Source organism: Bubalus bubalis, chromosome 19 (genome assembly GCF_019923935.1).
Source record: "Bubalus bubalis isolate 160015118507 breed Murrah chromosome 19, NDDB_SH_1, whole genome shotgun sequence".
NCBI classification, from domain to species: Eukaryota; Metazoa; Chordata; class Mammalia; order Artiodactyla; family Bovidae; genus Bubalus; species Bubalus bubalis.
The window spans coordinates 41,411,501-41,433,886 of record NC_059175.1 but is presented as its reverse complement, the minus strand read 5'-3'; the positions used below and the strand labels follow the sequence as shown (position 1 = coordinate 41,433,886).

Genomic DNA, 22,386 nt, shown 5'->3' with positions numbered 1-22,386 from the left:
CGGGCTCCAGGGCCCTTAGCTTCAGTCATCGTGGTTCCTGGGCTCTCTAGCACAGGGTCAGTAGTTGTGGCACACAGGCTTAGTTGCTCCAGATCTTCCCAGATAAGGGATCGAACCCGTGTCTCCTGCATTGGCAGGCGGATTCTTGACCACCGAGCCACTTGGGAAGCCCCCACTCCCCATTCTGTACAAAAGTCTTGACAAGAGTCTTGCAGAAACTGGTCCTGGTATCTCCCCTACCTAGTCCCCCGTTACTCGCCTCCTTGCCCACTCCTCGCTGTTCTCACATGCACCAGGCACATTTCCAGTTTAGCCCTTTTACACTGGCTCTTCCCTCTGTCTGGAACGTTCTTCTCCCAGGCAGCTGCGCGGCCAACTCTTTCATCTTATTCAAGTATGTTGCTCAATGCGCTTAAAATTTCAGTCCACCTCTTTCAGCTCCTGGCATGCTCAGTCCTCTTTATCCTGTTCAATATGTTCTATTTTCCATAGCATGTCTCACCTTCTAACATACTACTCAATATTTATTTGGATGAATATTTAAATAGGTCTGTTGTTTGTCTCTGCCTCTGCTAAACTGTGAGCTCCACAAAGATGGACATCAGTTTTTTCACCGCTATACCCCCATCAAATGCCTAAACCAGTGCCTGGCATACAGTAGGCGTTCAATAACTATTGGTTGAGTGAGTGAATGAATGAATAGATTTGTAATGCTCAAGTAGTAATTCAGTATGCAGAAAAAGTAGTGTATGTCATGAGGAAAAAAGAAGTGAAAGGAGTTCCCATGTGTGCTGTCTAAACTCATCGATTCCCTCATGAGGTGAAATTGACTCATTCATGTACAGCAAAGTCTGACTTCACCTGCATGCCCTCCCCACCCCCCCACCCCCAGGGAAAATGTGACCAACATCATCAGGATGAGTTAGCAAAGTTGTGTGGATGGAGTTCTAATTTGATTTTGTATAGACTGCACATTGATCTCATATAGTCATAAGAAACTCTAATTCACTCATAGTAATTGAAGAAAGAAATGCAGTCATTTGCAAATAGAAGCCTGGAGGGTCTGTTTTGTGGGGCAGTTTCTCTGCAGTATGTTTTATAAGGTCAGTTCTTATTGTTGATCACGTGTTTTCTACTTATCTTCTGAATTTCTGGTTCCCAAAGGTGTATGAGTGCTTTTAAAATTGCTTTTATTGATTCATGCAGACAGTGAGGTACAAGAAAACCTTGGAGGAAAGCTGAAACTTCATGTAAACTTACTACAAAATGAATGCAAAGACCATGCTTCTAGGTCTTTCCTGTGAGAGCTGTATTGGACTAGAAGGTATGGAGTGTGTCCTGGTGTAGAGATACTCTGCTGTGAGAGTGGTGAATTTAAATCAATCTTGTTAGTTTGAGATGTGAATTTTCAAAATAAATACGAAAAATCAATGATACCTTCTTGCGTGGGAATTGAAAAAAAAATTTTTTTCAGGGATCGTATGATTTAGCTGCTTTTTATTGATTATTCAAGGTTTTTTTTTTTTAATGTGGACCATTTTAAAGTCCTTATTGAATTTGTTACAATATAGCTTTTGTTTTATGTTTTGGCATTTTGGTTGCGAGTTATATGGAATCTTAGTTCCCTAACCAGGGATCAAACCCCTACCCCTCCTCATTGGAAAGCAAAGTCTTAACCACTAGACCGAGGAGGAAATCCCTGATACACTGACTTTAATCAGTATTTGTGAACTCAGAGGCTCAAACACCCACTTTCTTTATGACTCCTCTTAGAATAATACCACCTCTTTGATTCTACCTGAAAGATTTATTTTCAATATTGTTTTGATGTAAGATGCGTATTGATTTTTATTTCTTAGTCACTGGTGTGAAGACTCATATCACTGAGCTCCTTGGATAAGATTGGGGAACAATCAGTTATGAACTGAGTCGGCATATTCTTCTGCTACATGTCAAGAATTATGATTTTTATCTGACTAGTAAGCTAACCAGTTAGCCTGCCACAGTTTCCTGGGTGCTGCCGGCAGAAGATAGGAGAGCCCTGGATCAGGAATGAAAGACAGTTTATCATTCATACAAAGAGCAGTAGCCAGAGGATCAGCATACTTGCTCCTCTTCCCCACATCCCAATTCCCCTAGAGCACCGTGGACCTCTGTCCTCATATGTAGATGCTATGGCTTAAATTTCACTCCTGTGGTGGTTACAGGTTTGGCAGCTGATAATTTGGTTTGGGTTTGAATGAATAATATTGTATCATAGGTCAGAAAAAAAATTTTTGTCAAGTATCTATTCTGATTCTTCACTTTCAACCTGTGTTTGCCAATCCAAATTTTATGATTAAAAAAAACTTATAAACAAGGACTTCTCTGGTGGTCCAGTGGTCAAGACACTGCAATTCCAAATCAGGGGGGCACAGGTTCGATCCCTGGTCAGGGAACCAGGATCCCACATGCTGTGCAGAGAGGCATAAATAAATAAAAAATGTAATTAATCATTTAAATTAATAATAATAAACACATATTTTATCATAAAGAAAACGTGTTCATTTATGCATATTCTTCAGATAAGAGAGAGAAGGGGAGAGTCACTGAAGCCAGGCATTTGTGCTGAAGAGAGAAGGTGAGAATGAGTAAAACTTGGCTTCCCCAGTTAGCTCCGCCACCCAGCAGTTGGAATACAGTGTTCTGGTTACTTTTACGCTAAGCCCAGACCCTGTTCTATTTTCAGCTCTGCTTTGGTGCCCAATCCCATCTTCCTCCATCTGCTCAGAGCTCCCTTTCCCCTCCATGAACTAGCAAGGAAGCACGTTGAGTTCTCTCCAGAAAGGGCCTTGGGAGTGCATCAAAGGGATCAGTACCTCTTCCCAGCATGATATTCAGACCCCAAATTCTGCCTTCAGGGTCCCCCAAAGAAAGTTCAGCTCTTTCTAGGAAGGGCTGTGGAATCTGGGAAAAGTGTGCCCCAAATTCAAGGTAGCTGGAGGGCTACACCTGAGAAAGAATGCCGATGGGGACCCTGGTTCCTAACTGACTCCAGGAAGTGATGTTTCTCATCTTCCCTTCCCCTCTTGGAGAGCTGTCCAAACTTGCCTCCCTCTGCTTCCTAGCCAAGACTTCACTGGGAAATCAATCTCTCTGTATTTAACACTTCCTCTCAGCCCATTGTTCTCTGGGTACCTACAGATTTATAACCTCAGACAGCCCTCTGGAATAATTAGGCTTAGCAGGTTTTCAAAGGACCACAACCAGCTTTCCAGCCTCCTGTTACTCCTTAGGCGAGAGGTGAGAGGTTGGTGCTGTGTGTTAGACAGGGTGGATCTTTGCAGCTATTTTCACTGTGGAAATCTCAGACGCTGATAGAATAACTTGTCTATAAACATCTCCTTGCAGTCGGTGTTTAGTCTCCTGCTTTCTGTACTGGAGACCTGACATACTTAGATGAAGCAAGAATATGTGGTTTGGTGAAAAGTTCCAGAATCCTTTTATGTGTTCTTTGAGTTATACAGACCATTGTAGTACAGGCCAGGGCCCTGCGATGAAGATCCAAGTTCCTCTGAGTTACACGCACATGTGCACAAGTTCAGCCTGGCGGCAGACTTCTGTAGTCTTAACGCTATGTACCAGACATCAGTGATCAGTGGCTGGAGGCCCAAGATGATTTCCAGGGGCACCTGGAGATCGTAGCTTCCAAGAGCTTTGGCAAAACAGTCTCAAATATCAAAACTGTACAGCTTCCTCTGGCCTTCTTTTGATAGAATCAGGGCATGAGTTAGTGATGGGTGTCTTTGGCCTTCCAGCATCTCACCTGTCTTTGCCCCTCTTATCTCCTGCCCATATCCATCTTGATCTTCAAACTCCAGGAAGCTTTATCCCTTTAGCTCCTCCAAGCATCTAGTCTCACCTGCCAACCGCTTCTCAGGCTCCCACTCCTGCAGAGCCCAGACTTTAGAATTATGACAGCATTAAGAAACAGAGGAGGTACTCAAAGTTTCATTTGGATAAAGCACTTTTTGAGGGAAAGGGAGAGGAAGGGATCTAGTCAGACAAGTTCTAGGCTAGAACTCAGTCCCTCATTTCTGGCCTTTTCTCTTTGTCTTAAGGCCAGCCTGGGATGGTCAAAATAAAATAAATTTTAAGTGAATTGAATGAATAATTTTACATACCAGAGGACAGTTTCAGATTTTTTGAATAAGTCAAAAAATAATCATATGGTATAGAGAAGCTACCATATGGTAGAAGACTAATTTTACCTGTTGTTAATGACGAGGAGACCTTCTATTTTTCTAAGTCACGTGATTGTATTTTGTGTCTGGTTTCTCTAATGTTGACTTTGAAGTTTACAGATTCTAATGGTGGGTATAAATTCTACTGAACAGAAAGGGGATTTGGAAGTATGAATTAGCCAGGCAGGTGTGGGAAAAGTTAGGCAAGTCATTTGAATACTTGATGGAGAGGGGATGCGGTGGCATTACCTTTAAGGTGATTCAGAGAATTGTAAGAAAATTGCCCACTGCCTACGAGTCTCTTTTTCACTAACTTGCTACAGTGTCCGTAATTCATGCATTACAGTTTGCCTTCAGGATGACCTTAGAAAATGCAGTGTCCAGGAAGGAATAAAGTAACCTGTCATATAGTTCCCTGAAGGTGTCAGGGTCTTATTTATTGTTAGGAAGCCAGGAAAGGACTGGGAGATGGTGCCAAACTAAGGATAAACTCCTTTTGCTTTGTAATTCTGCTGAATGTGGATCCTACACAAGGAATAAAATAGTATCAGCCTTGGAAAAGTCTAAGGTTCTTGGAGTGCCTGTGAGAGCAGAGATGGGAAAGATATTCAAAATCTTATACTCTGAATCAGTGGACCAGCCTTCTTGGTACTGAGTAGAAGGTCTCTGTGGATAATCCATCAAGTTGTTCAGAGTTGTAATACAAAAAGTAGAGTCTCAAAAGCAATTTGATAGAAATTGCCTCTCCCAGTGAAATCTTTTTCACATTGATGGTAAATGTCCTGGAGGCCTACGACGACTTAGACATAAAGGGACTGTTTTCTGTTTTTCTAGGTTTTTCTTTTATACTTGACGCTGGGCTAGCTTGCTCTCCTACTCCTGGAACTCTTGCCAGGAAACCAGCAGTCACAGTTAGAACGTGAAAGCAACTTGATAGATGATCCGTTTTAACACCTTCACTTTGCAGATGAGGAAGCTGAAGCCCAGGGATGGTACTGATTTAAGAAGCAGAACTGCACAGAGCATGTGCATGGTTGGGAAGCAGACAGACCTGGGTCTACCAGTTGGCAGTTGTGTGAACTTGGGCAACTTAGTTAATATTTTCGAGCCTTGATTTCTTCTGAGAGTTCTTAAGGAGCATCCACTCAAAGAAAAAATTCAAAACTTGGCCGATATTATTATATTTGCTATTAGTTTTTTTAAAAATTGAGAGGTAATTCACATGACATAAAATTCACCATTTTAAAATGTACGATTTAGTGGGTTATATTCACCATAAATGTTGTGCAGTTATCACCAGTCTAATTCTAGAACATTTTCATCACCTCCCTACAAAAAACCTGTACCTATTAGTTCAGTTCAGTCACTCAGTCGTGTCCGACTCTTTGCGACTCCAATAAATCGCAGCACGCCAGGCCTCCCTGTCCATCACCAACTCCCGGAGTTCACTCACACTCACATCCATCGAGTCAGTGATGCCATCCAGCCATCTCATTCTCTGTTGTCCCCTTCTCCTCCTGCCCCCAATCCCTCCCAGCATCAGAGTCTTTTCCAATGAGTCAACTCTTTGCATGAGGTGGCCAAAGTACTGGAGTTTGAGCTTCAGTATCATTCCTTCCAAAGAAATCCCAGAGCTGATCGTCAGAATGGACTGGTTGGATCTCCTTGCAGTCCAAGGGACTGTCAAGAGTCTTCTCCAACACCACAGTTCAAAGGCATCAATTCTTCAGCTCTCAGCCTTCTTCACAGTCCAACTCTCACATCCATACATGACCACAGGAAAAACCATAGCCTTGACTAGACAGACCTTTGTTGGAAATCCTTATAGCCTGCGAATTACTCTTATGATTTTATACCTTTCAAAGATTTTATCCAGTATGAAAAAAAGTACACAATTCAAAAAATGAAATCTAAACATTGTAGAAAAATGGTGCTGGGACCAGGGTTCATTTTCTAGACCCTAGAAAGGTCTAGAAATGTGTTTCATCTAGAAATGCCTAGAAATACCTTTCACCTTACTGTGTTTCATGGAACAGCTTGGGGTCTGTACAGGATCTTAAATCTACCTGATTTTTATGTGTAAGTTCATTGCCACGGTTTACAGCCCAGGATCAAAGAAGGTTTTTTACTAGCTTTGGCTGATACTTGAGGACTCTTCTCTCTCATTCATTTTACTTAAAGGCAAAAATTCAGAATTGTTGTCTTCTTTGGTTAGACAGTCACTGTCGTTGCAATACCCTGACCTTTATGTACGGGAAATATATGCCTTTGGCTCAGAACTTACTACATTTCAAACATGGCAGGTCATCTCTCCTTATGGCCTGGTCCTTTTCTCACACGCCGACTGCCACAGCTTTCAGGTCTGGTATTTAGACACGGAGGGAGAGAGGCTGGTTTGGTATACTGGAAATTTTCTCTGTTTTCTACTAATTGAAAATGGAGGCACCATAGCCCCAGGCATTCTCTTTGTGGGGCATGAAAAAGGGAAGCAGGTCTGACTTGTTAAGGATTTAGTTGTTGACATTCTTTGCTTGGGAGCCAGTGATGTGTAGAATGTGGCAAGATTCCAGTGGTTGAAGGCATTTCCCTGGGTTCATCTAGGGTTTGTGCTGCCTTATCTTTAGTGGCATGAGTGGGGGATCCAGCCCAGCCTGACTTGCTGACTTTGAGCAAGTGTTTTCTTTAGTGAAACTTTAATGATCTGGTCCTGGATGCTGCCAAGTACTCCTCTCACTTGATATTTTACTGTTATTCTCTAAGATCTGAAGGAGTCATTGTATTTCAGGCTTCACATGCATTAGCTCATATGATTTCCTGCTTCTAAATGTTTGATGGTCCTCAGGCACATGTGAAAACCATTGAGCCTGGCCCTTGTCTTCCTCAAGCTTAACACCCCTCCTTCCACCCACCGTTCCTGGTTGCCATGGTTTCCAGCAGCCATGTTCATCCTGGTTGCCCTGTGTCTGCATGTTTTCCACTTTGTTAGTATTCCTCTTCATGTGATGCCCAGACTGGAAGTCAGACTTCTCGTGTTCTATGAACAGCCAGACTGGAACCAATACCAAGAAATGAACCTGGTCCTCATTTCATGCCACACACTTTGGCTGGTGCTTCTCTGTTGGCTGCATCTTAATACAGCCCCTCCACCCTGCCCAACTCAGGATCTTTTTTTTCATCTTAACTCATGTGAGGCAGAGTTCCTCTTGTGCTGGTTGTTTTGTTTTGTTTTGTTTTGTTGTTGTTGTTGTTTTTTTTTTGCCTCAGTTTGACTCTCCAATCTGTGGCTTTTTTTATTTTATTGGAATATAGTTGATATACAATATTGTGTTGATTTCTGCTGTACATCAAAGTGACTCCGTTATAATATGTATATATTCTTTTTCATACTCTTTTCCATTATGGTTTATCATAGGATATTCACTATCATTCCCTATGCTATACAGTAGGACCTTGTTGCTTTTATGTTCTGTATATAATAGTTTGTATCATGCAGTTGATTTTTTGATCCCAAGGGCAGAACTATACATTCGCCCCGAGTCTGATTTTTACATTTCCCCTTGATACTGGCAGTGTTGTCCCATCAGAACAATATGAATGGGAGGCTGACATCATTCTGATTCAACAAGTTGTTAAGCAAAATGAAGAATAATTAAAAAAAAAAAGTTTATTAGGATTGGCCCTGTTAATAGAATAATCCTTCTCTGAGTGTCTTCGTAGGGGACTTTCATGAATCATATTCACTTCATGATGGTTTTTTGGTTTCTTTGGGGGTTATTTCTAGCATCAACAATTCAATAGATTGAATGGAGTGTGGAGCCTGTTTAAGAAGCTTTGTGCCTTGATCACCCTGCCAGGCTTTTAGTCACGTGGGTTCCGTGTGGGCCACGGATGCGTCGATCCACTGCATTGTTTGCAGAGGATGTTTGGAGGGTTTTAACCGGCCCCTCTCTTTCCCTTGCAGTTACCTGGCTGAGCAGTGCTGGAATGGCGGCTTCATCTACCTGATCATGCTACGCCGCTTCAAGCACCAAGTCCATTCTCCTTATAACGGCAACAGTAGCAACAGCTCCGAACCAGGAGAGACACCTACCTTGGAGCTGGGGGACCGAACGGTGAAGAAAGGGAAGAGAGCAAGAAAGTTTGGGGTCATTGCCAGGCCTTCTACCCACAAAGCCACTGAAGAATCCAAGAGCAGCACCGGCTGTGAGTTGGACCACGACCCCGTGCCTGAGCTGGACAATGGCCTAGACCCTGAACTGGGAAACGGTCATGCTTTTGAACTAGAAAATGGCCCGGATTTGCTCAAGGAGGTGGCTGGATCCCATCTAGATAGGTCGGAATTGGACAGAGGGACAGAGCCTAGAATTCCAAAGACAGATGCCCCTCTGCCCACAAGCAATGACAAACGCCGCTTCTCAAAATCTGGGAAGACGGACTTCCAGTCCAGCGACTGCCTGGCACGGGTAAGGTTTGCTTTGATGGTAGAACCTGAATTTTCCATGAAATATTGTTTGCAGTTGTGTTTACAGTTTAGAAAATACACCTGAAATGACCTTGCATTTGGATACCGAAAGATTTATTAAGATAAATGATCAGAGGACATGATAATAACAACAACAAAATCCAAGTTATTTTATCCCACTTAAATAAAGAGCTAGTCAGTGATCCTAAGTGGAAAATTCAAGCCTTCTGTGGTATCATTTGAGTCGTATGAGGCCCAGATAAAGGACTTGAACTGTATCATCATTTATCACTGCTGTCACGGGTGGAGTTGTCGCTGCAGAGCCAAGAATTCCTGGCGGCTGCTGATAGCATAAATATCCAAGCCTCAGTATTACACAGGAAGGATGTCCAACCTGCAGGGAAGCGTCTGCTTTTATTTTTAACACATCAAAACAAGTGACATTTTTAGGGGATTGTGTTACTATATTGCTAAATTCCAGTGAAGTCTGGAAACTTCCTAGAAATCTCTGAAACTGGTATCCAGCTGTGAGGGTCGGAGCTGGTCTTACCTAAAAGCAAAGCAGGTGTGGTCTATTCTGAATGGTAGTAGACACACATCTAGCCTCAAATGGTCTCCCCCATTATAACCAATACCCTCTTGTTAAGTTACCTTCTGTAGGGTCAGCGTGCTCATTCCAAGAACCCTCTTGGCCAGGTGTGCCTCTTGGTTCCTAAACAAAGCAGTAACTAGTGAGATGGTTCCTGATTGGTTTCTTTTCTGACTCAGGAGATGCCCTCTAAGGATGAAAGAGGAAGTTAGAAAGATGGAAAATGGGCACAGAGGAAGTATCAAGTTCAGCTTTGCAGTCTGGAAAATGGTGCCGTAGGAGTGAATGTAATTTCTAGTAAGGCTAGTGCATGAATATTTCTGCAGCTGTAGCCTATCTGCGTAATGAGTTGAGAAGAATCAAAATAACACCTGTCTTAAGGGACTAGCTGTGTTCCTTCATTTGAAGATCTGGGTGACCTTCATAAAACCTTACACAGAGAAGGTGTATTTGTAGATGAAATGTACAAACCAGAAGAAAAAAAATGTTTCTAATAATGATTTTCTACCAATTTTATGCCCCTCTTCCCCAAAAGGATTAAAAACAAAAAGATTATAATATACACCTCTCTCCCAAATTAAGGGCAATAGAAATGTTATAGTATGTTCCTTATCAATGAATACTATATCTTGATATGATTTTTTTCTTCTGATGATCAGATTGTGAATATGCAGAAAGCCTAAAGTGAAAAAAGCAAGTTGGGCAATATTGGTTCGGTTTGAAGGTTTAAGGTACCAAAGGTTTAGGGTGGAATCTCATGTACAGTCCAAAGAAGTCCTTTGGGCTAGGACAAAGTGGGGATAATGGGATGATTTTCAAAGAAAAAAGTGCCACATTAAACTTTTAAGAGAGTACCATCCTCTGCTCATCCTAATTAAAAGCAGTAACCTAAAATTGGATTTCTGGATTAGAGTCTCTTAAGACTGCACATACCAGAGTTCCTTTGCCTGGTTTTTGCACTCAACATCAAATGTTCCAGAAAATACAAATGAAAGGTGAAAAAAAGCAAATCTTCATCTATTGTCTTGGAACCTTTTTTTTTTTTTTGACGCCCCATGCCTATATTAAAAGGAGAAACTTGCCGTCTGGAATTCTTCATAACTGTTCTAAATCTGCAGACTGATTATTGACCTTGGGTTGTACGTTTGGTCTTGAAAAGTCAGAATGGGCCCCACACCTTCTCAGGCATGAATATTTCAGTACCTTTTGCAAGCCCAGAAGTATCTTCATTAGATGCGTTTGCCTGGGATTGAAAATATTGACAAGAAGTGGATCTTCACAGCTTTCCTCCTCATCTTGGTGGCATCCAAACTGGGACCAATAGACCTTAACAGAAGGCTGCTTAGGTTCTTGGGATGGCTAGATGTGTGTTTTTATTTCAGGATGAGCCCAAGGTCACGCTAAAATGGAATTTCCAGAAAAACAAAAATTAGCTATTTACCTCTTAAGCCTTTGGGGGAAAATTCCACTCTATTTGAATAATGGGAGATTAGACATGTCGACGTTGTTCCGTTTCTGCTTTATTAATGATTTAATATATCTACAGAGACTTAATAAATTACAGACAAGGCTCATGATCATTCAGACCATTTTTATTTGTCAGCTACTTCTTTTTCATAGACTGTTATTTCTTACAGGAAAATAAATCCTCAGACTTTGTTTTTACATTTCTGTTCTCCCTTAATGGACCTATAGGAAATATTTCCACAAATATCTCCTTTTAAAGTATGGCTCATTTCTATAAAATATTAACACAGAATGATACACATACAAACAGATGAATTTTTAAAAATACAAAAGTTGGGCCCATCTTCAAAAGCCCAGGAATCTCTTAGGATATAGATATGCAATTTTAGAAATGAATTCAGACTTCCTTACTCTCTTGTCTAGTAAAGCTCATTACTCACCCAAGGTGACATGTACACTGTGTATTTTTATAATGCTGCATGGTAAAAATGAATGCAACCAAACTTAGTCACGTAACAATGAAAAAAATTTCAGTCAGGAGAGCTTATTGACAGCTGGCATGTGTGTCTGTGCATCCGTTTGCAGTCTTAGCCTGGTACCCAGAAATCCACCCTGTGCTGTGCCAGACCTCTTTCCTGTAAGTGGTTCAGCAGAGACCTCAAAAAGGCTGCCAGAGCTCTAAATCTGCAGGAAAGTGTGTGAAACTCAGGAGGAGAGTCAACACTGAGGACATCTCCTGGGTGGTCCCTGATGTTTGCATCTGGCAGAGGCAGCGGGAGAATGGTCCTCTTCTAGGAAGACCCCACAGTCATGGGGTGAACATACATATTTCACATGGTAATGTCTCTAAGTTCACATCTGCCTTCACCTCTCTTCGGAGCCCTCAGCTTTTTCCAGCCATCTTCAGGATGTCTCCAATTCTGATATTTCACATCATGCCTGAAACTGGATGTATGGCTTTCCCGCACCACCAAGCCCATTCTAACATTTCAGGTCTTACCATCCACAGAGTTGCCTGAGCCAGAAACCTGCGATTCAGCTAGTGACCACTTGCCCTGGATTGTGCAGAACTTTCCTGGTTTTTCACTGGCAATTCCATATCCTGGGAAACACCTTCACCCAGCCAGATTGGGACAGTTGGCATTGTGGAGTTAGCTGGAATGCTGCCTTTTCTCAAAGAAGAAAATGGAAACCCACTCCAGTTTCTTGCCTGGGAAACCCCATAGACAGAGGAGCCTGGTGGGCCATTGTCCATAGGGTCACAAAGAGTTGGACACGACTTAACGACAACAACTGCCCTCTCCCTTACACCAAGTCCAGTCAGTCCCTGAATCTGGGCTGCTCCTGCTCCCTTGGGGATGTCCACCCTCTCCACTGCTCTGTGCCCCATCCTGCAGCTTTGGTTCAGGGCCAGGCTGCTGTCATTTCTCACCTGTGGTCACAGAAGTCTGCACTGCTCCCATTTTCATCCCATCATCAACTGTCCCATTGCAGTCAGAGGGACTTTTCCAAAGAGCACATCTTACCATGCACACTGCAGCTGAAACCATTAGGTGGTCCACTTGCCTTTGGGGTAATCCCTGAACACCTCAGCTTGACATAGCACATAAGGAAGGCCCTTCATCATCTGATTCTCACTGCTCTCTTTCTCCCTGATTTGGGCTGAATTCGTGTTTTCAAAATGCCATGCTCGCTCTTGTCTCTGAGCCTTTGCTCAGAGATATTTATAATGAAGGCACAGGAGAGCCCCAAGCCTGAGAGTGGGACACCAAGTTCCAGTAGATATTTATAATGAAGGCACAGGAGAGCCCCAAGCCTGAGAGATGGGACACCAAGTTCCAGCCCTGGTTCTTCCACCCCCAGCTCTGTGGCCTTCAGGCTGCCATGTCCTTTCTCTGAGCTTGTTTTCTTACCTCCAAGCTGAGCTTTTTGGTCTGACGGAGGACTTTCAACTCTGACATTATGATCACATGTTTCTTCATTTCTTACTGATCATTCTAAGTAAGAAGGGATAAGCAAACAATCTCAAAAATAAATTTTCAGTTGAAGCCATAGCATTTACTGCAGTGAAATTCGGGTTGGATGATGTGTCTTCTTACATTTGGGGCAAAGATGCTGTTGTAACGTTTTGTTCTGGGTTCCGGCGGATGAGGTCATTTAAATGCTGCTGCAGCAACTCCCTTTAATATACTACCCCTGTTTTTGGTAAATAAATCCCTCTGTTTGCCTTCGTGGAGAGACGCATGTGTGAGCTCACACAGTAATTGGCGGTTTATAGGAAAGGGTAGCACTCCAACATTAATACAGACGTCCATAGCATCCAATTTTGCGTGGTTTGGCTTTTTCTCAACAGACTGACAAAGTCTCATTGCCCTTTCAGCCAACGTAGAAGGAAGCAAAAGCCCAAGCCATCTGTCTAGACAGGGTCTGCTTCAGAACTCTGTCATCTCGACAACTGGATCTGTGTTCACACTCTGAACACTGGCAAACGTGCAGGTCTCCCATCTTGGCGAACTTCTTAATGTCAGTCTTGATAACTTTGAAGACCCCTAAGATTATGGTAAACATTCTCTGTTTGTTCATTCAGTGACATTTATGCAGTATTGTGATGTGCTAGGCACTTTTCTAGCTGCTGGAAAATCCACTGGTAAATGAGAGACAAGGTTCCTATCTTATGGCATTTATCACAAATAAGGGGCCACAAGCAATAAATAGATAAAAAAAACCCAGAGTGTTAGATGCTGACCACAAGTACAATAAATGAAATAAAACAGAGTGAAGTAAAAGATGTCCCAGCAGTGACATGGGTGGGGGCCCAGTTGATATTGGGTGTCAGCGAAGACCTTATTAAAGAGGCCATGTTTCAGCTGAAGACTGTCAGGAGGCGAGCAGCCCTGCAGAATCTGGGGGCAGAATGTTTCTGGTGAGAAACTAACATCTGAAGGTGCCATAAGACAGGAATGATAGAATATTCTGGTAGCAGAGACTGCAGCATAGTGAGTGATAGGGAGAGGACTAGGAGGTGATGTGAAAGAGACAAGATTACAAAAGTTCGTGTTTACCATTGCAAAGAGTGTGGACCTTATTCTATATCTAGGGAGCTGTCAGAAGGTTTAAGTTAAATGCATCATGATGTTTTTCTTTAAAGTTTATCCTAAATGCGTAATGGAGAATAGTGGCTTGTGAGAGGTAAAACTTATAAATGGAGACCAGATTGGAGACTATGATAACCCAGGCTAAAAATGCTGGTGACTCATGAGGCTGGTAGCAGAGAAGAGGAGCAGGGGTGAGATGGATGTGGATCTGCTTTGCGAATAGAGCCTTCGAATCTCACTTATGATTTAAGTACAGGGAATAGAAGGATGAATCAAAGACAGTCCTTGGGTTTTTGGTTTGCATATCCTCTTAAGCTTGAACCGATGATGTTGCTGTTCCCCTCGAGATGACAAAGCCAGGAAGAGAAGAGACTCGACTGGTGTGTGTAGAAAATACCTAAGTGGAATTGTAAGAAGACAGTTGGCAATATACTTGATATTATTGTATTTAAGTTGGCCTGTTGGGTTTTGGCTAGTTCCAGCTTTAGACCAATACACTTTAGACACTGATTTTATTTTTAACTGAGCACTGCTTTCATCTGTAGGCAGCTAGATTTAATGAGACAGTTGCACAATTAAGACTGATAGCATCTGCCGCTTCCTGCTTCTGGCTTCCTTTGTGTTCCTCGGAACCCCTTCATTAGAAGATCAAGAAATGCCATGGTGAGGAGACGTGCATCATTTTCTTTGAATTCTCCCCTTTTAGTTCCTACTGTCTGTTACGGCAGGGGAATCATCTTATTGGATAAAAGTGAGAAAGGAGATCTGTTTCTGGACTAGTATAATTAGGGGCTTTATTATAGATTGGTCATTTCTGCCCTCTGAAGCTTTTTCAGATTTTTTTTTTGATGTGGACCGTTCTTTTTATTTTAAATTTTTAATTAATTTATTGTAATTGCTTTACAATATTGTGTTGGCCTGCACCATAGAACAATGCAAATGAGCCACAAGTACACATACGTCCCCTCCCTCCTGAACCTCCTCCCCACGCCCCCCCTTCCCAGCCCTCTTGGTTGCCGCAGAGCACTAGGTTGAGCTCTCTGTGCCCTGCAGCAGCTTCCCACTGGCTAGCTAGTTTACACATGATAGTACATACGTGTCTTCTCTCTCTACTCGTCCCACCCTCCCCCTCCTCCATGTGGCCAAAGTCTGTTTTTTATGTCTGCATCTTTCTTCCTGCCCTGCAAATAGGTTCATCAGTGCCATTTTTCTAGATTCCATATATATGCGTTAATATATGAAATTTGTTTTTCTCTTTCTGACTTTCTTCACTCTGTATAACAGGCTCTAGGTTCACTCACCTCACTAAAGCTGACTCAAATGTGTTCCTTTTTATGACTGAGTAATACTCCATTGTATATATGTACCAAAACTTCTTTTTCCATTCATCTGCCAGTGGACATGTGGGTTGCTTCTATGTCCTAGCTGTTGTAAATAGTGCTGCTATTAACATTGGGGTATATGTGTCTTTTTCATTTATGGTTTTCTCAGAGTATATGCCCAGTAGCAGGATTACTGGGTCATATGGTAGTTTTATTCCTTGTTTTTTTTAAGGAATCTCCATACTGTTCTCCACAGTGGCTGTATCAATTTACATTCCCACCAAGAGTGCAAGAAGATTCCCTTTTTCTCCACACCCTCTCCAACATTTATTGTTTATAGATTTTTTGATGATGGCCATTCTGACTGGTGTGAATTGCTAACTCATTGTAGTTTTGATTTGCATTTGTCTAATAATGAGTGATGTTGAGTATCTTTTCTTGTTTTTGTTGGCCATCTGTATGTCTCTTTGGAGAAAAGTCTGTTTAGGTCTTCTTCCCACTTTTTGATTGGGTTGTTTGTTTTTCTAGTACTGAGCTGCCTGAGCTGCTTATGTGTTTTGGAGATTAAGCCTTTGTCAATTGTTTCACTTGCAATTATTTTTTCCCCATTCTGAGGGTTGTCTTTTCATCTTGTTTATAGTTAGCTTTTCTGTGCAAAAGCTTTTAAGTTTAATTAGGTCCCACTTGTTTATTTTTGTTTTTATTTCCATTGCTCTAAGAGGTAGGTCATAGAGAATCTTGCTGTGATTTATGTCAAGGAGTGTACTGCCTGTGTTTTCCTCTATGAGTTTTCTGGCCTTACATTTATGTCTTTAATCCATCTGAGTTCATTTTTGTGTATGGTGTTAGGAGGTGTTCTATTTTCATTCTATTATATGTAGCTGTTCAGTTTTCCCAGCACCACTTATTGAAGAGGCTATCTTTTCTCCACTGTATATTCCTGCCTCCTGTGGCCGTGGACCATTCTTAAAATCTTTATTGAATTTGTTACAATATTGCTTCAGTTTTATGCTTTGGTTTTTTGTCCAAGAGGCATGTTGGATCTTAGCTCCCCGACCAGGAATCAAACCCACATCTCCTGCATTGGAAGATGAAACCATAACCACTGGACCTTCAGGGAAGTCCCCCCTCTGAAGCCATTTATTTTAGATACGTGGTTTTGTTTTGTTTTTAACTAGTTGTGTGCATCTTGGGCCAGGGGTGTGGAGTGGGTTTGTGGGTGTTCTCCATGAATACTGTCTTTAACTCCTCTGTCAGGGTAAGCACTTAGGCCATCCTTTCCCCATGATCATAGTTTTGCATGTTCCTGGTCACAAGTCCTATTTCTAAAAGCATTTAAGAGTTAGAACTGTATCCAGTATTGTCACATCCTCTGTGAGCCATACCTAACGTCTTCCGTTTAGCCAAAGGAGGGTAGGATGGGAGAAAATGATGGTGTAATTAGTCATAAGGATGGATAGGTTTCTACTAATTTGGGCTAAAACTAAAGGGATTTTCTTGTATCTGGGCTCTAATAGTGGTCCCTGTTGTTCTTGGGAAAGAGTTCCACAGCTTTTCTGTACTGGGGAAGAGAGGAACACTGCCCCACATCTTCAGGACACCAGGAGCCATGGGTTATCTTCCAAGGGGGAAAAAAAGTCAGGCCACCATCTGTGCTCATTTCTTACCTGCTCTGTGAGGCCCAGGGAAGCAGCCACAGGACTAGCCTGTGTGTAAATGCAGGATGCTCAGCACACCCCTGCATGTGTTCTCTTTGGTTTTCCACCTGGCATACAGTCTCATGTACTGGAAGTATTGAAAGTTGCTGTCTCGGGGTAATTCTCAAGGATGGCTTCTTGGAAGGAGTGAAGCTGTGAGAGACTCTGAAGGCAGGAAGGCTGTTCCTGAATGGGAAGGAAAGGTGTTCCAGAGGTCAGAGGCAACAAACCAAAACCCAGGGAGTCCAAAGTGAGACGATGGGATGATGTAGGGCTTGTTGACAAGTTCATGAACTACTGTGGTAAGCCAGTGACTTCTGAAGTTACATTTGGCCAGACAGGCTTCATGGGCTTGTGGTCAGTGGATGGAGGAGACAGCTGGCATCACCGTGTGTTGCTGGAATTGTGGGGGCCCCGTGAGCAGCCCTGGGCTTGGAAAAGAATAGGACCCAACAAGTCTCTGTCTGCTAATAATTTCCTTAGACATTCCTGTTGCTGCACATCAGTGACCATTCCACATCTGTTTTTTTTACTGTTGCATAAAGCTTCATTTTAGTTTCTGACAGTATGCACTTCAGATTTTCTAAATGCCTCACATTTTTTCTCTTGCAAACAGCTTGAATGGGCAGGTTGCCTATTTTGGGGGAGATGATTGCTTTGTCTGTATTGGGCCTTAGCAGTTCCATTGGACCTTCGTCGTGAATGGAGAAAGCAGATGGTTTTTACTCTATAAATTGAGGAATGCATTGGGACCCCTACCTATATACGTAGAGCTAAAAAGGACTTTGGGATGAGCCTAAAGTCAGACTCCCAGATAAACCACTTTGGAAGCTTTTGCTTTCATTTCTCTGAATAGCCAAGTGTCTGAGGGAACTCCGGTGTTTTGCAGTGGATGTATCTTTGTGTCCTTGGAATGGAATACAGAGTCAAAAGGAGAATGAACCAAGGCAGTTCAGAGGACTTAGAGACCTTTTTTTTGTTGTCTAGTCATTCAGTCACGTCCAACACTTTTGTGACCCCATAGACTGTAGCCCGCCAGGCTCCTCTGTCTGTGGGATTCTCCAGGCAAGAATACTGGAGTGGGTTGCCATTTCCTTCTCCAGGGGATCTTCCTGACCCAGGGACCGAACCCGCATCTCCTGCAAGTCTCCTGCATGGCAGGCAGATTCTTTACCACTGAGCCACCAGGGAAGCCCTAGAGACCTCTATTAGTTTTTTAAAATGATTGATTTAGGGAAATTCCTGGAAGTCCAGTGGTTAAGACTCCATGCTTCCAATGCTGGGGGTGTGGGTTCAATCCCTGGTCAGGGAACCAAGACCCCACACAGCCAAAAAATAAGTGAAATAGAAAGGGTAGATTTTTATAGTTGTAGCATTTTTTAATGTTTTTAAAGAGCGTATTGACCACTGTATGTTGGTAACAAGTACACCAGTGAATTTCCTATTTTGATTTCTCCAAGATCTCATTCACATGTTGTCAGGAAGTTTAAGATTCAATTCAGTGTGACGTTTTTAACATTTATGCATGTGTAAGTCACATATGGTTACTGATTAACATTTATTATGTATTTTACTAGATGTCAGGAGCATTGCTGCCTGCTTCCTGTCTCATTTAATCCTAACAACCAGACTTGGAAGTTTTAATAATAATCCCTACTTTAAAGGCAGGGATATTGAGGTTTTGAGGCCTCAATTTGATTTTCATAAGTACTAAGTGGTTGAGCTTGGCTCAAACTAGTTGATCGGATCCAACTAGAGTCTCCTGGCTCTGTCTTCCTTTCATCTCCCTTTATTAATTAGTAGGTGTAGTAAATAAAAGGAACCCAGACACAGCCAGTGTTTGCTCACATAGTGGTATCTGGGTTTCAGGCAGAAGAGCCTTACTTAACAGGATCCTGGTCAGGGAATTCACACATCACCTTTGCCGTGCTTTCCAAAGTCATCTCCACTGGCCCCAGGTGGCTCATTCAATGAAATTAAAATGAAATGAAACATTCAGTGTCTCCGTTGCCAGCAGCCACATTTCAGGCATTCGACAGCCACCTGTGGCTGGCGGCTCTCCTGTTAGATGATGCAGACACAGAACACTCCTGCCGTCATGAGAACTGGATTGGGCAGCACTGACTGCTGCCTGAGACTTTGGTCCAACCCGTAGAGTTTTCTCATCAGTGGCCTCTGCAGTGTCGGTCAGCAAGCGATGGGACTCGGCCAGACCTCCAGCTGCCCCTCCTGTGACAATGCTGCGTGTCTGTCCAGATGCTTCACGGTGTACTCACTTTTTTCCCAAGGAGGAAGTTGGCCGGATATGGAAGATGGAGCTGCTTAAAGAATCGGATGGGCTGGGAATTCAGGTTAGTGGAGGCCGAGGATCAAAGCGCTCACCTCACGCTATCGTTGTCACCCAAGTGAAGGAAGGCGGTGCCGCTCACAGGTGACTGGATAACTCTCCCCTTTCTCTGCTTCCTGGTCCTCCCCTCCCCTGCCCCTGGGTGCTGGGGGAGGGGGGGGGTAGTCAAAGGCCTGGTGATTATAGCTTACAAGGAAGGTGCTGGAGCATGGCAGGAAATCAGGCACAAGCAGTTCTAATTAAATACCCTTCTGAGCACAGGAAGTGGCCAATGGGTGGGGCCACTGCACGAAGGAGGGATTAGATTCCTTTCTAATCCATTCACTTTGAGTGTCAAGTGAATGTTATCCTGAGTCTGAGGATGCTGGTGACACGTGGTTCCTTATCCAGAGCGTACCACATGGTGGAACACCACATCCTTCACATGGTCACTGTGGCTGATGACTCGGGAAAGTGATGGGGTTCAAACGTGACCACAGTTCACCTGCCACGTCATGGCTGTCAAGATTTGATACACATGTAAACACGTGTGTCTTGGTCATGCAGATGTGGAGGGAGAAAAATAAATGTGAGTTTTCTCCTTGTGACCTGAAAACCATTCACAGTCCAAAGCTACTTTTTTAACCTAAACAGTCATCTGAGGTAGGAAGATGGGTGGTGCTTAGGCAGAGCACGTCAAAGAAGAAGTCCATATTGAGTCAGAGGGAGGTAGCCGTCCCCAGATGGGAGGTATGCTCCTACTTTGTGGCTGATTGCTCCTGTATACATAGGGCATCTACTGTTTGCAAAGCACCCTAGGGTGTATTTGTAGGTTGGATGCCCATCTGTATAGAATAAGTGGGTAAAGGTGGAATTTCACTGATGAGGGAGGTGATTCTGGTCTGGAATTAGTATTCAGCCCAGGTACCCTGATGCTGAAAGGGAAATGGCAAACCAGAGCAGTAATGGCCTGCCCAAGACCTCGGGGGCTCTCAAAAACATATCTCAGGCGAAGTTGAAGGAGTTGGTCTGAAGAATAGAATACCGAGGAGAGGACCAGTGCACAGATTATCAAGGTTTTCAACGCTCATCGGTCCCATAACTAGAAAATATGATCTGTTAGCCTGAGTAGAGAAGAGATTAACTGCAGGCGTCACTTATTTGGGTGGCGGTAATTACTGAAGGTTTAAGACCTTAGGTGGTTCATATCCAGAAGAGCATCATCACACTTCCCAAAGGATAGCTGCTTTAAAGAATTCTCATCAGATAGCCATTTCCCCATTACTCCTAGGTCTTTGGAAAGTTGGCAATTAGGAAATTCCTGTGCCCAGAGCTGAGCTTAAATAGAACTGTTCTTATCCATTTTTCAAGTGAGCCACTTTTTAACAGGTCTCACCATTTTCTTACACCCCTAACCTGTATGTGTGTATGTGTCTGGGTGTCTAATTCACATGTGGGGCATTCTAGGTAATAACTGGAGCTGAGAAAGATGGGATCAAAGAGGAAAATAAGAGGAACAGAGATGTGGATGGCTTGACGGTGGTGTGGATAAGTAAACCCAAGGACACTGGCCCTGACCACTGTGTTCTCCAGTATTCCTGAATGCCTCTCTTTCAGAGAGCTTGCCCTCATGCCTCCTTGAGCTTCCAGTGTGCTTATTCACCATGGTTTCCCTCTTTCTCTTCTCTTTCCATCCCAAGCATCTACTGTGATACTTAGCATTTCTCTGCTTTAGGGATTTTTGAAGGACAGAAAGCAGAGATTGTCAGCAATCTCTCATGCCTCCTGTCTTCTGTTAAAGCCTAAATTCATAGAAAAGATAATGATACATGCCCTAGAGGACAGAGAGAGAAAATGGTGAGGGAGAGGAGGAGAGGGAAGTTGGTTAATTCATTGAAAGCAAGCAAGAAGGAGAGAGTCTACAGACTGGAGAGAAAAACACTGGGGTCAATCTGTGTGAGAGACAAGCATGAGTGCCACCCTTGAATCCTGGGTGCTGATGCAAAGCCTCCAGAGGGGATGGTGGGACCTGGGCTTTGGGACTCTCAACTTCACCCAATTTCCCATCTCATATTTAGCAGTGGGGATGAAGAGCCTCTGGCTGCTTTGGGATCATGGGATACCAGGCCATTGGAGGCTCAGTTGGCACCCACAGAACTGTTGACCCCCTATGACTGACGAGGCTCTGTAACCGTCTGTCCCCTGAAGCTCTGTAGGGCAGGCAGACCCCGTGGTGACTGGACCTCCTTCCAGCCCAGTAGGAAGGAAGCTCCAATTCCTTCACTTAATTTAAAGGAAACAGAGAGAACACATTTGCATGCCTGTGATGTACACCGGGTCTGTTCCCTGCAACAGCAGTAACTTAGGCAGTTTCTTTGTTCATTTTTCCGTTCATCCACCTGCTTATGGAGCTTGGTGGCAGAGACACGAGGAGGAAGGGGGCAGTTTGAGACTTGACCCTCAAGGCCCCATGACTCTTAGGCACGCGGGTTACAGACACATGAGGTGCAGGGTCTCAGGTGCCACAGAGGAAATCCTGGCAACAGTGTGTGACCTGGGGAAAGAGGGACGGGTGTTAGGGAAGGATTCCTGGTGAGCTGCGGATACCTTTTTCTTCTGGGGCTCAGCTCAGAGACTCAGCTGATGACTCAGTCACAAGGGCAGGATGGCAGGTAGGACTGAGAAAAGAAAGACTTAAGTATCCTAAAGATTTGGGGTCTCGATTCCTCTCCATCATGTCTCCATCTGCATGGGAGGTGTTTCATTGACATTGATGTAGGATATGGTGGTAACTTATGATCGTGCCTGTAACTAAGGGACCATCTGAAATCGTAAAGCTCCTAGTCTCTGCTAACTGGGCATCTGGACCCTGACAGAAGGATGAGCGGTCCCACCCCAGCCGTCCCCATCTTCCATACTCCTCTGTAGCCCATTTTGGACGGTCCCCTTCTGACAACCCTCCCCAACTCCAGGAAGATGGCCCTTCCCAAGCCTAGAACATCTTGACGAGGGATTTTTTTTTTTTTTTTTTTTTCCCGTCTCCATTTCCTCAGGGATGGCAGACTATCCTTAGGAGATGAGCTGCTGGTAATCAATGGTCACTTACTAGTCGGGCTCTCCCACGAGGAAGCTGTGGCCATTCTTCGCTCAGCCACTGGAGTGGTTCAGCTGGTGGTGGCCAGCAAGGTAGGTGAATTTATTTGTT

At 43.5% G+C, this 22,386-nt stretch overlaps 1 protein-coding gene across 1 annotated transcript in view; it reads left to right on the top strand.

The window, feature by feature from the left end:
• PDZD2 (PDZ domain containing 2) overlaps positions 1–22,386 on the top strand; it is a gene marked incomplete in the record, with an annotated part of 385,834 nt that overhangs the window by 292,854 nt on the left and 70,594 nt on the right. The window contains 3 exon segments of the mRNA XM_045163655.1: positions 8,185–8,686; positions 19,144–19,286; positions 22,235–22,367. Of these exon segments, the coding sequence (XP_045019590.1) occupies positions 8,185–8,686; positions 19,144–19,286; positions 22,235–22,367 (778 nt within the window).